Consider the following 18,680-nt stretch of genomic DNA (forward strand, 5'->3'; position numbering starts at 1 on the left):
CCGCCGCTTGGCCTCGCATGCGTTGCGCTCGCTTTGCTTCTCTGCAGCGCTTTGCTTGCGCCTAGATTCATGTCGCCCTCCCTCCCTCCCTCTCTCCCCAAAGGGTTCGTCCAGATTCTTGGACAATGCGTGGCCATCGATCCGCCATGTCAGCATTTTTGTCGTCCACGCCAAAATTCCTCCCTTCCTTAAATTTCTTCAGACAACCCCAATTTATCTGCCCAGAAAGATCTCTCCTTGTTTTTCATTTCTCTTGCCCATTTCGATACCGCCGTCTTCCTCTGTTTCAAGCGCTCCACAGTCAGAGCGTCCTCCTACGGTTTTTTTTTTATTTGCTGCATGCTGTGAGGATGGCTCAGTTGATGTCTTCTGTGTGCGCGGACGCGCTCAAATTCCAGAACCCAGTTCTCAGTCTGTGCTCGCGAAGCCCATGCAGGGTGTCCGCGAAGGCCGGCGCTTGGAATCCGCCGGGGTGCGGTGCTCGGAGGAGAGCCTGTGGGCGAGTCAAAGTGGCCACCGACGACTCGGCTGCGCTGGACTCGGTGGCTGGTGACTATTACGCGGTTCTGGGTCTGGTAGCGTTCTCGATTCACCAGCTGTTCCTTTGTATAACGAGAGAAGTAGATCAAGTCATGAGACGTTTTTCTATTTTTGGCCTTTTTCGGAAAAAAAGAGAGAGAGAAATGCAGTCGGAGGTGGATTAGTATGATTCGATTAGAGGGTCGTATCTCCTGCAAATTGAAATTTCCGTCTTGTTCACGTTTTATTGATAGTAGCAGCTTGCGGAACAGAATGTCATCAATGGTGTGATTTGGAGAAGTTTATGATCGAATGTGAGAGTGTGGATTTTGATGTTGCACTTGATTCCGGTCCTCGACTCAAAACTATTTTCATTGCATGCGCTCGTGATGTAGGATTTACATCTACTGAGAGGTTTCTGAAGAATTCTGTAGAATGTTGTGAGAAATGTTCATTGGTTGTTCAAGCAAATCCAACTGTTTAGTGTGCAGAATCTCAATCGTTTGAAAAAAAAAATAGAACTTTCATTATGAGATAGATCTACGAATAGATCTTGGATGAAGGTTTGGAGTATCTACCACTTTCTACTATTGTCAACCTGAAGTCCATTGAGCAAGCTCTTTTTGAGACTATCATAAACAATGTAGAGAGCACATTTGCATCGCGAGATTCACGATTGACATTTAGTGTATCTGAGTAGATTAAGCTTTCTCACTGTTAGTTCTTCAGTGCTCTTGTCGATCATGCTTACTTCCTTCAAGCTATTTCAGATATCTGCTCGATGGCTTGTGTTTTCTTGACCAGTTCTGGTCCCATCTGACACGTATTGGAATCACTGTCATGTAGCTGCCAGATGCCACTCAGGTGCAGATTAAGAAAGCTTACTATAATTGCATGAAGGAGTGCCATCCAGATTTGAGCGGCAATGATCCTGAGACCAACAATTTTTGCATGTTCATTAATGAGGTTTATGCGGTGAGTTTCTGTTCCATATGCTCTGGACTCGACGACTCATGCAAACTAATGCATGTGTGTGTGACCATTCCTTCTTTTGCTTCTAGTGCAGAGCTTTTTCTTAAGCTCTCCCTTTTTTCCGCCTCTCTAATTATTCAATTGCAGTGCAGGTGCTCAGTGACCCCATGCAACGTATGGTGTATGATGAAATACATGGTTATTCATTGACTGCGGTCAACCCGTTCTTGGATGACTCATGCCCAAAGGATCATGCTTTTGTTGATGAGTTTAGCTGCATAGGTACGTGGCAGCTTATTCCTGAAGTTGTCACTTGAGAAAGAATCTCTAATTTCTAGTCTTGGATTGTGCTTTAGCTCCTAAATAACTTCTATTAGCATGTTTTCGGAAAAAAAAAAAGATTTTGGCATGTCCCTTTGAAAATATGATGTGTCTTGAGCTTGCGAGATCATGTCCATTTGCACATCTCTCATTTGATAGTCCGGGGTTTACCACCCTTAGGTGTTCCTTGTTGAGAAAAAACCAGAGGACAGCAAAAAGGAGATCATGTTGATGCTCCAAATCTCTGCAAACTTCTGTAGGCATTCAGGCATAAGAGTCATATGCAGTTCACAAGACAATGATACTAATGTGGTTGTTCTGGAAATTGTCTGATTTAGTGGGAGATGGCCAGTTGGGTACTGCATGTACCAATTTTATCGTGAAGGCATCTTGGAAATGAACATATCCTCTGATATGGAACTTAATTTGTGTATGTCGAAAGTAAAGAGGAGTTGCAACTGTTGTCATCTTACAAGGGCCTTTTCTTTGGGCCTTGTAGATTGAGATCGAAGCAGATAATTATACCTGGTCCAATCTATTTTGTCAATTGATGCTTACCCTGCTTGCCTCTTTCTCAGTCTATCCATTTAGCCCTCTTGGAGAGCACAGCATATATTTGCTTACCCTGCTTGCCTCTTTCTCGGTCTATCCATTTAGCCCTCTTGGAGAGCAAAGCATATATTTCTGGATGTCTGTAAATAATAGTAAGTACAGACATGGTGTATATTTCTTGAAACTTCCAGTATCTTTCATGTTCTCCTAGGTTGTAAAAACTGTACCAATGTAGCACCTGATGTATTTGCGATTGAGGAAGACTTTGGAAGAGCTAGAGTATACAGCCAGTGCGGTAATCCTGATTTAGTTCAGCAGGCAATTGATAGTTGGTATGTACTTGCTGATTCTGCCTGTTCTTTTAGTTCGAATGTTTTAGCTTTCTGATGCATGGGCTTTTCCCTTTATAATTGAATCTTCATAGCTGATGATGACGATTATGCTGGCATTGCTGAAAATGATCTTACTTGACAGCCATATATAAATGAAATTCAGTTAGATTCCTGTGGCGTGATCTGGAAATGTCACTGTCGCCTATCCAGTTGACTTACTAGATTCCATCTTTGTTTCCCATGAAGTGCCCCTAACATCAAATGATATTCAGTTAGATTCCTATGGAACTTACTGATTTCTTTGTTTAATTAGCAAGAGCTGGGAATTTCACTGTTGCCTATCCAGTTGACTTACTAAATTCCATCTCTGTTTCCCATGATTTGCCCGTAACATCAAATGCCTTTGAGCATGACTCCCATTGTTTGTTTCTTTTGCAATACCTTCTTGTTATTAGTGCATAGCTTTTCTGCACTCTTCCACTTGTAGCTTAATTTACACTGCCTGTCAAAGTATGTCCCCAGGATTTGTGCTTATCAGGTTCTTCTGTAATTCAGTCCAGTTGATTGCATCCATTGGACTTCTGCTCCACAATTGTCTCTTCTTGAAGACGAAATGCGCAGGGTAGAAAGAGTTAATGTAAGTTTTATAACCACATGATTGTGTCCAGTGAAGAATGACAGTGTCTTCCTAGACTTAGGATGATGTCTGTGATACTTCTATTTGCTTTTCATTGGATATATCAGTCCAAACCGTGGTTTTTGTTTTTCTTGCTAAAGGGTCCATTTGAATGATGACAGGTTGCAATGATGCTTTCAGGAATGGGATCTGGGTCTATGGATGTCTTTAGAATGGTAAGAGTATGACTGTCATTTTGACCCCCGCCCTAACCATTTGTGGTTTTGTTTTGTGTGATGTCTTTGTGTTCTGGAAATTCTAGACTGAGATTTGGAGTATATGTTTGTGCTCAACTGTATCTTCTGCATACAGTGTTGTTAATATAGTGAGGATTTGGCCTGCTTCCTTGTCCCCTATTTGAAGGGGTTATAGTTATTAAACTTCGGCCTGAACGTGTCTGTAATAGAGAAATTGAGGTAAGACACCTGTTTGGTTTTGGAGATACTAAGTAGCATACATAGAAGTGCCACACGAGATAGATAATGTTACTTTTAGAAATTGATGACATCGTGTATCAGATTTGAAGCTCCATGGATGCTTTCCCTATCACTCTTGTCATTCCAAGGCAGTAGGGGGCATATCAAGCAAATAAATTTGCAACAAATCTCTTAGTTCTCCAAATGAGGTCCTGTCGGTCAATGTAGTGCAAAACGAAAATAAGGATTTCATGAAGATGACTGAACTTGGACTTTCTTTGTGGCTCAAGCAGTCTGTGGCTGCTACAGCAGGATTGAAATTTTCCTTCAAAGCAAATGAAATTTCTCTAAATGATCTGATTTGTGTGACCTGCATGATTGGAATTTCTTTGTTGGTATGATTATTTAGAATAATCTGATTAGTTCTGCCCATTGATTACATCTAATCTGTGGCAGGCGAATTCTCGATGGGAAAAGAGGCAGGCAAAAGTCTTGGTAGGAAGCTTTCTTTAGTTTTTGTTCAGCCTATTTTGGATAAGAATGTTATATGCTTAAGTTCTTGGCATTAGAGTATTTCAAATGTTTCATCTGCTTTAGTAAGTTGACAAGAAAAGCCACACAAGTTTTAGTTCAATTTCACACTGGTCTATATCACGTGAAGAGTTGGAAAGCTAATTTGGTTGCTCTATAAGAGCTTGAAGAACACTCTGAAACACTTTACACAATGAACTCGTTAAAGTAAATCAAATTACTTAAATCTATATGTAATAGAAAACGCAGGTTTACCAATTAAATAACCAAATAGTGGAAAATATACATTAGGATGTCTTCTAGAAGGAATACTGCTGTCTGAAATCTATGAGCTGCTGTCAAATGGGAGCAGAACCATATCAACAATGAAAAGCTTACCTACTCAAAAGAAATGATATTCCCTAGTCAATTGCTTAAATTTAAAAAAAAAAAAAAAGAGAATCAGCATGTTAGAAAATTGTGGCCCCCCAACCTGAGTTAATAGTTTTGGTTTAGACAAAAGGCATAAATTTGTTAATGTAAAGGAAATCCGTCATAGTAAACGGAATTTCTATAGTTAGGTCCTGGGGGGAAAAGGAAAAAAAAGAAGATAAACACATTGAAAATTGAATGTGAACATATTTTGGAAACAAGCTATGGAAAAAATCGGCTACACAGGTCAGCTTCCATAGGGTGGGTGATGGGTAGTGTGTACAAGGCCTTGGAAGAAATTCACAGCTGTATGGCTGCTATGTGTTTACTGGAAATTCCATCTTCATGCAGGCAAGTTGTTGCCTGCAATTCGACAGAAGATCCACGTGGCTTGTGTAGTCAACTTTTTTTCACAGCTTGTGTACACTGGACAAATTTATGGAATATTTTGTACATGTAACTGTAAATTCATGAACTAACAAAATGGACAGCTGATCCAGTTGTCATGATTGCGTACTAGTGCTCTCTTATAACTACAGTGGAATCGAGGTACTTACAGCCTTGTTCTAGGACTCCTATTCGGACATACTTTGTCAAATTTTACTGTTCCGTTCACACAGCTCATGGTTATTACATGTCAGTTTGTTGAGGCTATGTTTACTTAGTGGGAATGATCGTCAATTATTCCCACAATTTTATGCAGGAAAAAGCTAAAATTAGAATGAAGCAGCAAAAAAATTCTGGTAAATCCGATTCATACTGGAGTGACCTCTGGGGCAAACCAAAGGATAACAGAGGCTCTGGTGAGGATCAATTGTTATTGACCAGCCCTCTTGGCTAAACTTCTTCCTGAATAGTGTTTATCAGCCTATTTAATTGCTTTTTTTCCTCAATGCTTTAGCTTTTTTAGATACTTTGCTTCTGCTGGTTATGTAGAGTGATTTGGAAAGATCTAATATCAAAACACAATGGCAAGGGAGGCTTTTGAGTTTGTCTTCTGTCTAGGATGATTGTATGTGTTCAAAAATGAAAAGAGAAAGGAAGAAACTCAACCGTAGAAGCTTAACTAGGTGGGCTGTTCACTAGTTTTGATGAACTGCGTGACATGCACTCAGCAATATGAATGGTTGGAATTCAGCATGTGGCGTCACCACTATGAGATCGATTTTGTTTAACAAGATTTGCAAGTTCTAGACTGTTATTTCTATCTGTTTTTCTGAGCGCATGATTTCTTTTCATGAGCTTCTAGTAGAGGCATACGAGTAGATAGTGAAAACTTGCTGCTTCTTAGTAAGTCGAGCCTCATATCTATTTTGTCCATTTTCCTGAAGAGGAGCAAGTCAACGACAGAGCGAGGCGGGCAGCTGCTGCAGCTCGAAGATGGAGAGAATATTCAAGGAGGGGGGTTGACAAGCCTCCTACGTTCAAGCTACCCGAGTCTGCATCCAACACAGAAAGTACTCCGTAAAATTTTCAGACAGTTTCCCATTCATAAATTTCAGTGCAAGTATAAGCAAAAGTCAATTTATAGGAAGCTAAAGCTACATCTGGAGTCCTCCTCCTCTGTAATTACGTAATTCATGTGGATCTCCCGAATTGTAAGTGATAATGAATTCATGATGGGAAATATATACACAGTTGATATAAACATTACATGCCTCGCTCTGAGGTAACTGATTATCGCCAAGTGAGCTAGTGGCTTGGACATTTTAAGATAGAATAATTTTTGAACTTACCGACTGCAGTGTAAAAGTTATGGTAGGACTAAAGTCCATTCTCCCTTTCAGTCCCATATATACAGAAAAAATTATCAAAAAAATCTTACATCTTTTGCACTTTTATCAATTCAGTCATTGTAAGATTTGATGAGACCACAGCCAACTGCTCTAAAAGCTTAAGCCGATAGAAGAAGGCGTGGTTTAATACTTATATATTTTAACACTCCCCCTCACGCTTAGTCTGGTCTTTTTGCCTAGTACTAAGCGTGGAAATATTCATTTGGGGAGGCAAATAGGGGCCTGGAAAGATTTGAACTCGGGACCACCCGCTCCGATACCATGTAAGATTTGATAGGACCACGCCTAACTGCTCTAAAAGCTTAAGCTTATAGAAGAAGACGTGGTTTAATATTTATATATTTCAACACTCCCCCTCACGCTTAGTCTGGTCTTTTTGCCTAGTACTAAGCGTGGTGGGCCCATAACCCACAGGTCCCGGGATCGGAACCCGGCCCCGATACCATGTAAGATTTGATGAGACCACAAAGAACCGCTCTAAAAGCTTAAGCCGATAGAAGAAGGCGTGGTTTAATACTTATATATTCTAACAGTCATAAATTTTTTAAGTTTATCAATTCGGTCTTAATGTTTTTCAACTCTTGCCAATTTAGCTTTATTAGTCGGAAATAGTTGATGTGGATATTTGAAGTCCTACGTGGCATTGTTGGTACTAGTGTGAATAATTTTGATAATATTTTAATACCTTTTTGCATATTTTTATTTTTTTATGTTTTATGTTTTTTTATTTTTTGCTTTGCTTTGCTTTTCTTTTCTATTTTACCTCCCTCACTCTGCCTCAACCTTTGCTAGACTTAGGCGAGGGTCACCCTCGCTGAATTATGTTTTTTTATTTTTTGCTTTGCTTTTCTTTTCTATGTTACCTCCCTCACTCCGCCTCAACCTTTGCTAGACTTAGGCGAGGGTCACTCTCGCTGAATCAAACAAGGGGCTAGGGTGGCCCCTGGGGGCCACCCTCGAAAGGGGTCGGCGGGGCGGGCCCTCACGCGCCCATGCGAGGGCCGCCTTTGCCTGGGAGGCCTTGCCAGAGGTCGGTGACGGCGGATGGAAAACAAAAAGGAAAAAGGAAAAAAAAAAAAGAAGGGAAAAATTGAAAAAGAAAAAAAGAGAAAAAATAAATAAAGATAAGAAATATCAAATATTATTAAAAAATTTCAAGTCGGCGCTGGTGGTTCAATGAAGGATGATCGATATCCACATAAACGATTTTCAATCAATAGGACTGAATTGGCAAAATGTAAAAATGTTTAGGATCGAATGAAAAAAATTAAAAGGTTTAAGATTAAATTAATAAAAGCGCAAAAAATTTAGAATTTTTTCCCCATTTATACGCATTCCACATAGCTAAAGTAATTCGATAAACAGTATTTGGACTCGCCCCAACTTTTTCCAGCCAATCACTGGCTCGCCTATTTGAATGAATTGAAAAAAGAGAATGAATTGAAACCCTTTATTTAAGTTAAGAGAGGGCTTAAGTTGCACATGCATCCACACGTTTGTTTGGCTTCTCTATATACCTTTTGACCCTTGATCCATCCATGAGATCGAGTTTCAATATGCTGGTTAGGGGTGATCGGTTCTCGATTCGATCCGATTCCCCTCAAGAATTGAGAATCGGACCGATGGTCCCAGTTCTCAATTTTCCACAACCGAGAACCGGACCACCGGTCCAGTCCGGTTCACGGGCAGTTTCATTGGACCGGACACATGCAAAAAAAAAAAAAAAATTGAGAACCATGGCCCAATTGTGTTGTAGTTTCTTCTAGCTTTTGGTGTTACAATTGTGTTGTCTATGAATAGAGAAGATTTTGTGATGGTGTGATTGTCCGTCATTTCAGAATCCAAACCAACCATGGCCCAAAAGCTCCGAAAGCACGTAAGTGCTCTTTACAGTGGGACTGTGAGGCTTTTGGAGTTGCTCCCAGAACTCCAAAAGCTTTTGCTTCCTAGAGCTGAAACAAGTTAGAAGAGCCAAAAGCACCATAGAAAGCTAAAGCTATTGCGCAAAAACACCCCCCTCAACAACAATGCCCATTTTTTCATGGCATGGCCCATTCTGCAATGGACATGAAAGCATAAACTCTCAAAACCTCACGCCAGCTTTACTCCTCCTATTTGGCTCTGTTCAGCAAGTACTGAAGGCATTAAACTTGAAAATGTTCCGATCAAATCAGTAGGAGCTTAGGCTTTGGAATGGGAACTAGTAAGGTAAAAGAGAGGTTCCAAGAGCAGCAAGAGCACGCCCTTAACAAGTAAAGAGAGTGTAACTTTTAAAAAATAAAAATAAAAAAAATTTCGATCGGTCTGATCCGGGCGGTCCGGTATTAGGACCCTAGAACCAGGAACCGGACTGCTCCCTCTAGAGCCGTAAACCGGACCACCGGTCCGGTCCAGGCGGTCCCGGTCCGGACAGTCCAATTGCTCACCCCTAATGCTAGTTCTCCGATTTACAACACCTCATCTTTAGAAACTTCTCCAATTGTGGTCAACACTTAAAAATAGGATAATTGCTAAAAAAGATTTACATCTATTTCAATTGTGCTAATTCTACCATCAATATTTTTTTTTTTGCCAATTTAGTCTTAAATATTTTGCATTTATGCCAATTCAATCATTCCGACCTATTGTGGCCGGAAATTGATGATGTAGCAATTTTTTTAAATAATGTTTTAATATTTTTCAAATTTATTTATGTTTTCTTTTCTTTCTGTTCCTTTTTTTTTTCTCTTCCCTTCTTCATCCAACCGATCGCAGGACCTCAACGACCGGTCACATACATGAGTTGACGAGGTCCGGCCTTGTCGTCCACCGGGCGACGCTATGCCTCACCACCCCTCACGAGGCCATCCTCACCGTCTCGGTGGCCGACAAGGCCGATCGGCTAGAGGAAGAAGGGAAGAAAAGAAAGAAAGAGAAAGAAAAGAAACAAAATAAAAAAATAAAAAATTGAAAAGTATTAACATATTAATAAAAATTACCACATCAGTGTCGGCTGTGTTACGTTAGCGATTTTTAGCCAAAATTAACTGGATATATTGGATTGACACAAACGTAAATGGTTTAGGATTGAATTGGTAAATAAAATTTTAAGACTGAATTGATACACTTATAATAAATTTAAAGCTTTTTTTTTTTGGCAATTATCCCCTCGACAATGCCTACTATGGACGCTACTCATTGGGGCGGCTCCGCTTTCAATTGTTAGCCTCATCGATTAGAGAAGTCGCCGTCAAGTATCCCGACAATTTTGAGCGCCTGTGTCAATTCGAGCTGCCAAAGTCGAGCGTTGTGGGGCAATGCAATTGAGTTTGTCGTAAATCAAGTTAGTTTCCAATGGTTTTAGCAAGGTTGTGTGAGAAAGAGGTATGAACGTTCAAACATGTGTTTCTTAAGTGCCTGTCTTCAATTCGATCCGATGTATTCGCATCCCTTGTCTAAGACGCGACTTATAAAAAAAGTCGCAGTCGTCGTATGAAAACTGAATGATTTAGCTTTAGGGGTGTGTAAAAAATTGTCTATTTAAATTACGGCTTTGTTAGTGTGTCTCATATTCTATGAAATAAACGCACTCCTTTATCAAACAATTGAGTAAAATGGTAGTCTTAACTATATTTTTTTTCTTCCTCTCTCTTAAAAGGACCTAGAATGTTTACAGTCATCTTTATGGAGCCGGGGATGAGCCCATTATGCTGCCGTAATCTCAATTTGTTTCTTTGATAGAATTGACTATCGATGGCCAGGAATTAGATTTGTGAATGTTCAGTGTGAAGAGAATATGCTGTTCGTGATCGTCTCATGTTAGCTTGTTTTCTTCTTGTGTTGCTCGATCAGTTGTTTGCGCTCTAAAATCATGTTTACGAAGATCAAGAACAATTATTATGAGTTTCGATCTTTTCTTTTGTTTCACGTTCTTGAATTGTCCTAGGTTCCTCGAGCGCACCCGCACATTGGATGTATCTACATCTAGAGTATGTAGGAGGATTTTTTCCGAATATGTTAAGCGAGAAATTCCAAAGTTCTTGGACCTGTCAATGGAGCCGTTAAATGATAGGCACTCTCGCTTCGGACCTCGAGTTCCAGTTTCCTGTTTTCATTCTGCTCCTCATTCCTCTCTCACTGTTTTCTTTGATAATTCTAATTCCATGTTCAAGTGCTGGAGCCTTTGCGCTTTCAATGCTGCCGTACTCGACCATCCTCGCATCGAGGACCACATCGTTTGTCGCAAATGAGCATATTATTGCGGTAACAATGCAAAGAGTCAACACCTTACTTGACGTCGCCATTCTTGATTTCGTGAGAATTCAAGCTTTCCGAGAAGCTAATTTTATATTCTAGTGTCGTTTTGGGGCTGTTATTTTCAGTTGGCATTGTTGGTGTAGGGCCAACCTTTGAAAAAGGAGAAACTGGTTTTAACTAATGGGTAACCCAAAAATGAAAGATCTAGAAAGCTCATTATTGCACAAATCATAGGATTACGACTAACTATGACAATAGTGGGTATAATTCATTTAACAAACGTGTCTTTCGATATAAGCATTGAAAACCATGGATAAGTAAATGGTATACATACAGACAATCAACTATAACGGGAGAAATTTGTGCAAATTCTTCCTTGAAGTTATGTTTTATTTGATATAGGAACAAAGAATCTCAAGCTCAGTTCATTGAGCCCTCCTTTCACTCATCATGCCTTGGAGTCAATGATGCATCGCCTCATGAGCATTTTGGATCCGCGAATAAAGCCTTCGCCATCGAGAAATTTAGAATTGACGAGGGTATAAAACGAGTACTTTTTCTTTTTGTTGAAGTGTAAAAAAGTATACTCTATTAGCAACGGCATAGGGTGAGAAAGTATTAGTTGGAGCTCAGTCAGCTAGGGTGAACAATAGCAATTGGCTGATTGAAGCGATTAGAAATCTAGAATTGATGCGTAACTTATTATATTGACACTACTTAATTGGCATGTCATTCTTTTTCATCAATTGTTCACTGATTAACTCTCAATAAATTGGTTTAGTGTAGTTAAGAATTTGATTTGAACGTAATAAGTCCAGTCATCAGGGTTACACCAGCCTAATGCATGTGACATATAGGGTTATGCGCATGCATCCTTCAAATTAGTCAAGATGAAATGTTTGGATTTCTCATGTTGTTAGAAAAAATTAAACATAAAGGAATTTTACAAAACAAATGGAGCATCATAGCAATTTGGTACCCTATTTGGACTAGATATATCCCGATTAAGCTGCACAAAAACCCAAATGACCTATTAAAATAGGATTACCAGCATCATGGTGGTCCTCCCCTCCCCCCTCCCCCCTTTCCTCCCCCCCCTTACCCCCCTTCATGGTCTGCGGCTATCTAAGAAAAGCAGTCGAGTTGGATTCAAATTAATCACTTTGACTAACTGTTTTTATGTATATTATAAGTAAAAAAGCAGTAGGAACTAGAATGAAGAGTGTAGTAGCAATAAATGTGAGAATATTTATTTTCATAATGTCATTGCTTTTATTTTTTGTGGCAATAACTTGGGATATAATTTTCATTCAGGAGGAGGGGGGGAGAGACTAGCCTCATTACTTCCCGCAGGCGTGAGGTGCAACTAACCCACCTACCCACTCATCAGTGTTTAGGTGACTTGCACTGATAGAGCCCTATCGTATTGGAATTAGGCGCCTTTCCTTTTGTTGTTCGATTCTATTTTGAATTTTTATATAGATGGTATTACAGTAAATTTAATTAGGTAACAAAATATTAGTGATACTATCAAAAGTAATAGAATTGAATTAAAAAAAATGTCATTTGATGAATTCAAAAATAAAAAAGAGAATCTTATTTACTGTTCGATTCTATTTTAAATTTTTATATAGATGATATAATAGTAAATTTAATTAGGTAATAAAATATTAGTGATAATATCAAAAGTAATAGAATGGAATTAGTAAAAAAAAGAAAAAAAGTCATTTGATGAATTCAAAAATGAAAAAGAGAATCTTATTTCTTATTATCTAATTAACATTAAGTAATGATAAATTTGGAGGGGCAACTACGTACGTTGGTACGCCCTCTTCAAAATAGGTTTAGGTGTTTTCTTTTCTTAGTTATTTATCTAACCTTTTTTTTTCCCTAATTTTAAAACCCTAATTGAGATATAGCAAATAATTATCTGAATGGAATATGTTCATATCCGTTGTTATATTGGATTTTTGTCCAAACAGAAGATGGCATGTAAAAAACTGAGATCATCGAATCTTAACATATGTGATGCGTCTTATATTCAGGCAATCAAATGTAGCCTAATTGTATGGCTTTTTTCCTACTAAAGGGTGCGTTTGTTTAAATGAAAACTTCATTCCAAAGGAAAACTATTTTTCATGAAAATCATATTTAAGAAAAATAATTTTTTTTTGGTTGGAAAAGGAAAATAGTTAGTTTTATTTGTTTATGGTTTAGAGAAAGTGGTTTCCTTCTTATTGGAAGAGGAAGTTGTTTTCCTCCCTTCTGAATTTGTTTCTTCCAATCCATGGAAAACCTTTTTTTGTAAATCACTGAATTTTCCATTGCCTAAACATCGAAAAATCAAAAAATAAATTGCCACAAATGTTTTTTTTGCCCAAACAGACGGACCATAAGTTACGTTCTAAATTGCTTGTGTTTTCTCCAGAGCAGATCGAGACTTGATCACATTTTCAAGTTCAATCAAAAATTGATATGGAGCGCTTAAGGAGCTAGTGCACTTTGGACTATAGAGTGAACAATTTGCATGAGCAAAAGGTAGGCAAGCACCGCGCGACTTCAACGAGATGTGTTAGAAGTATGTGGTCGCGGGTTTATATAAATCCCAACAAATATAGAACCCCAAATAAGATAGAGAAAGATCTACTATGACAAACATAGATAAGGCTACAATAAAGAAATTAATCAAGCTTGTATTCCACGAAATGTAGACCAATATGTCAAAAGAATAAAATATCTTGAGATCACCCTTCTAGGTTTTTTTCAAGAAACTAACTCATGGTCCACTGCGGCACCTGTTGGACTTCTTGCAACCGTGATCGTAAGGATTGGAAGGAGGAGGCAAACAGTGTGCGCCCTTGCAATATGCCCGGCCCCCTTTCTCAATGCCGCCGTACTCGATCATCCTTGCGTCGACAATGACATCGTTCGTTGCAAATGAGCATATTATTATAGTAATAATGCAAAGAGCCAATGCCTTACTTGACATCACCATTCTTGATTTCGTGAGGATTCAAGCTTTTTGAGAAGTTAGTTTTATACTCATTAGTGTCGAAACTCATTAGTGTCGTTTTGGGGCTGTTATTTTCAGTTGGCATTGTTGGTGTAGGGTTTCAATTTCAGTTCCTCTATACTGGCCACCCTTTGAAAAAGGAGAAATTGATTTTAACAAATGGGTAACCAAAAAAAAAAAAAGATCTAGAAAGCTCATTATCGCACTACTCATAGGATTACGACTAAGTATGAAAAAAGCGAGTATAATTCCTTTAACTTACTTGTCTTTCGATATAAGCATTGAAAAACCATGGATATGTAAATGGTACCCATATGGACACTCAACTATAACGGGAGAAATTTGTGCAAATTCTTCCTTGAGGTTATATCGGAGCCAAGAATCTCAAGTTCGATTCATTGAGCTCTCCTTTCGCCCATCATGCATTGCAGTCAATGATGAATCGCCTCATGAACATTTTGGATCCACGATTAAGGCCTTCGTCATCAAGACGCTTGAGTCCCCCTCGCTGTGAGGGGAAGGGTAGAGACATAACGTACATTTCAAGTTGCACTCTAATTTTCTTAAATTTAGCTTGGTTCAAGGGTTATATTTTAGTTTCCATTATAAGGAAATTGACCATTCTTCACTCTTTCGAGCCATGCATGAGAAAATCTTCAGCTATTATTCAACTAGCTACATTGTAATTGATGCACAAAGAAGCTTAATTTGTCATGAAGTCCTTTCAACCAAGATATGTGAAAGTTTACTGAAATAGAAATAATGTGGACCTCGGGTTTTTGTTAGAAGAGCAACCATGCCACTAATATCACACATTGAGTGTTATCATGCAAATATTATTTGCGGAAAAAATTCTTTGCGTAAATATTGTACACCAAATATGTTATGCAGTTTGAATTTTCGCCTTATAATTACATTAAACAACTGAAACTTATCTAGACATTTATTTGACATGCATAAGATGGATAGAATTTGATGGCTTTCCAATTTTTTTTATGTATACGCAATCAATGTCAACACATTAATCTAATTTTTATGCAAGGCAAACAAATATTTTGGATTTTACTTTAGTTTTTGGGAACTTACTCGTACCTTCCTCTATTTTGAAAAACCACCCTCGAACATAAATAATAAAAAAAATTGCCATGGAAAAAGAAAAAGGAGCAATGAAATGTAACAATCGTTATAAAATGGAAAATTTGCCCAATGAGTCATAAACTTATAGGACGATGTTAATTCATCCCTAGACTTTTTAAGTTTGCCGTTTTAGTCTAAAACCTTTTTATGGAATTCAAATTTAATTCTTTCAGTCAATTTTTGCCGAAAATCACCGACATGGCGGTCTTGTCATCGTCAGCCTTCCTTGGTACATTGCTAAGTCGGCGATTTCCAATGAAATTAGACGGAACTATTTATTATATTGGCATTTCGTGCAAAGATTTAGGACTAAATAAAAAAAAATCAACATATTTAAGACTAAATTAACATTCGTACAATATGTTTAGGACTAATTGGACAATTTTTCCCTACAAAAAGAAAAAGCACGAACTGTGTAGATAAAAAAAAAAAATCTTTAAAAGGCATGTTTGTATGCACTTTTACTTTTTATTTTTTATTTAAATAAATCTTGCAACAAGCACTTTGACTTTATTTAACTTGAAATACCTGAAACTTGAACATCCAATAATTATTAACTCGTTGAGTACATATATCTTTATTAAGATTTTAAAATGTAAATAACATATATTTTTTTATGGGAGTATAAAACAAGTACTTTTTCTTTTTGTTGAAGTGTAAAACAGCATATTCTATTAGCAACGGCGAAGGGCGGCAAAGTATTAGTCGGGGCTCGATCAACTAGGGCGAACGGTAGCAATTGGTTGATTGAAGGGATTAAAATTTAGAATTGATGCATAATTTATTATATCGACACTACTTAATTGGTATGTCATTCTTTTTCATCAATCAATAGTTAACCCTTGAGAAATTGGGCAAGTGTAGTTAAAAATTTGATTGAACGTGGCAAGTCTAGTCATCAAGGTTACACCAGCTTAATGCACGTGACATATGAAGTTATGCGCATGCATCCTTCAGAATCAATCGAGATGAAAAGTTTGGACTTCTCATGTTGTTAGAAAAAATTAAACATAAAGAAATTTTACAAAACAAATGGAGTATCATAGCAATTTGGTATCCTTTTTGGACTAGATATATCCTGATTAAGCTGGACAAAAGCCCAGATGACCTATTAAAATAGGATTTACCACCATCACGGGGGTCTTCTCCCTCCCCCCCTCTATCTTCATGGTTTGCGACTATCATTGGAGAGGCAACTACGTTGGTATGCCGTCATCAAAATAGGTTTAGGTGTTTGCTTTTCTTAGTTATTTATCTAACCTTTTTTGCTAATTTTAAAACCCTAATTGTGGTATAGCAAATACTTATTTGGATGGAATATGTTCATATCCGTTGTTATATTGGATTTTTGTCCAAACAAAAGATAGCATGTAAGAAACTATGATCACCAAATCTTTCCGTATGCTATTCGTATTATATTTAGGCAACCAAATGCTGCCTAATTGTATACTAACGGGGTGCGTTTTTTTAACCGAAAACTTCATTCTAAAGGAAACTATTTTCCATGAAAATCATATTTAAGGAAATGGTTAGTTTTATTTGTTTATGGTTTAGAGAAAGTGGTTTCCTTCTTTCCGGAAGGGAAAGTTATTTTCCTCCGGTCTAAACTTGTTTCTTCCCATCCATGGAAAACTTTTTTTGTAAATCACTTAATTTTTCGTTGCCCAAACATCAGAAAATCGAGAAATAAATTGTCACAAATGTTTTTTTTCCCAAACAGACGGACCATAAGTTACGTTCTAAAATGCCTGTGATTTCTCCAGAGCAGTTCGAGACTTGATCACATTTTCAAGTTCAACCAAAAATTGATCTGGAGCGCTTCAAAAGCTAGTGCACTTTGGACTTTAGAGAGAACAATTTGCATGAGCAAAAGGTAGGCATGCACCGGGCGACTTCAACGAGATGTGTTAGAAGCACATAGTCGCAAGTTTATATAAATCCCAACAAATATAGAATCCCAAATAAGATAGAGAAAAATCTACTACGGAAAATATAGATAAGGCTGCAATAACGAAATCAATCGAACTTGTATTCCACGAAACATAAACCAATATGTCAATAGAATAGAATATCTTAAGAACAGGTTTTTTTCAAGAAACTAATTCATGGCCCACCGCGGCACCTGTTGGACTTCTCGCAACCATGATCGTAAGGGTTGGAAGAAGGAGGCAAACAGCGTGCGTCCTTGCAATACGCCCGGCCCCCTTTCTCAATGCCGCCGCACTGGATCGTCCTCGCATCGACGATGACATCCTTCGTCGCAAATGAGCATATTATTACAGTAATAATGCAAAGAGCCAATGCCTTACTTGACATCGCCATTCTTGATTTCGTGAGGATTCACGCTTTCCAAGAAGCTAGTTTTATATTTATTTATTTTTTTGGTCGAATAGTTTTATATTCATTAGTGTGGTTTTGAGGCTGTTATTTTCAGTTGGTGTTGTTGGTATAGGATTTCAATTTCAGTTCCCCTATACTGGCCATCCTTTGAAAAAGGAGAAACAGACTTTAACTAATGGGTAACCCAAAAACAAAAGATCTAGAAAGCTCATTATTGCACTAATCATGGGATTATGACTAACCATGACAATAGTGGGTATAATTCCTTTAACTTTCTTGTCTTTCGATATAAGCATTGATAAACCATGGATACGTAGATTGTATACAAACAGACAATCGGTCGAGATGAAAAGTTATGCGCATGCATCCTTGAGAATCGGTCGATTTGAACATAGCAAGTCTAGTCATTAGGGTTACACCAGCTTAATGCCTGCGATATATAGCGTTATGCGCATGCATCCTTCCAAGTCGAGATGAAAAGTTTGGAATTCTCTTGTTATTAGAAAAAATTAAACATAAATAAATTTTACAAAACAAATGGAGTATCGTAGCAATTTGGTGCCCCATTTGGACTTGACACATCCTGAATAAGCTGAACAAAAACCCAGATGACCTATTAAAATTGGATTACCACCATCATGACGGTCCTCTCTCTCTCTTCCCCAACCACCTATTAAAATTGGATTGCCACTATTATTACAGTAATAATGCAAAGAGCCAACGCCTTACTTGATATCGCCATTCTTGATTTCATGAGGATTCAAGCTTTCAAGAAGCTAGTTTTGTACTCATTAGTTTCACTTTAGGGCTGTTATTTTCAATTGGCATTATTGGTGCAGGGTTTCAATTTCAGTTCCCCTATACTGACCACGCCTTGAAAAAGAAGAAACCAAATTTAACTAATAGGTAACCCAAGAGCCAAAGATTTAGAAAGAAAGCTCATTATCGCACTAATCATAGGATTACGACTAACCATGACAATAATGGGTATAATTCTTTTAACAAACTTGTCTTTCGAATAAGCATTGAAAAACCATGGATTGTAAATGGTATACATACAGAAAATCAACTATAACGGGAGAAATTTGTGCAAATTCTTCCTTGAAGTTCCAACCGCAGGCCTTTCTACTAAATGGACTGCCTCAGCACCAGATAGTGCGAATTTGGTTTTCCTTCTGCCACGATGTCCTTCTTATGAACGGACACAATGGCTCGGCCACGCCATTCAGATGTGGCTTCTACTGCCCTCCCGACCAGAAAGTTTGCTACTTTGGCATTTTTGTTGCTCCCCCCTGGAGTTGGGTGTAGTTTCGACAGTGGTGTGGTCTGCTAATCGAAACAATCCGGTTAGTGCCGACGCCAGCTTGGAGCTCACGGGGGAAGGAGAATTGGTATTGACAGATGTTGATGGGTCTGTGGCTTGGTCTA

The 18,680-nt window shown here is 38.2% G+C and overlaps 2 protein-coding genes and 1 long non-coding RNA gene across 3 annotated transcripts in view; 2 read left to right on the forward strand and 1 right to left on the reverse strand.

Moving 5' to 3' along the window:
• The window catches only part of LOC115746805, a 959,385-nt gene that overhangs the window by 625,173 nt on the left and 315,532 nt on the right, over positions 1-18,680 (forward strand). The window lies entirely within an intron of this gene.
• LOC115746902 (chaperone protein dnaJ C76, chloroplastic) lies at positions 120-6,406 on the forward strand. The gene is made up of 9 exons (XM_030682867.2): positions 120-575; positions 1,366-1,494; positions 1,644-1,773; positions 2,576-2,696; positions 3,252-3,333; positions 3,495-3,548; positions 4,245-4,283; positions 5,434-5,533; positions 6,062-6,406. The coding sequence occupies exons 1-9, from the start codon at positions 126-128 to the stop codon at positions 6,196-6,198; spliced, it is 1,242 nt and encodes a 413-aa protein (XP_030538727.2). The 5' UTR covers positions 120-125; the 3' UTR covers positions 6,199-6,406.
• On the reverse strand, positions 3,867-18,662 carry LOC125315901. Its single transcript, XR_007199180.1, has 3 exons — positions 18,652-18,662; positions 18,459-18,463; positions 3,867-4,158 (listed from the first exon to the last, which is right to left on the reverse strand). It is a non-coding gene; the product is annotated as an uncharacterized LOC125315901 (long non-coding RNA).

The sequence above is a fragment of the Rhodamnia argentea genome, chromosome 7 (assembly GCF_020921035.1).
Source record: "Rhodamnia argentea isolate NSW1041297 chromosome 7, ASM2092103v1, whole genome shotgun sequence".
NCBI classification, from domain to species: domain Eukaryota; kingdom Viridiplantae; phylum Streptophyta; class Magnoliopsida; order Myrtales; family Myrtaceae; genus Rhodamnia; species Rhodamnia argentea.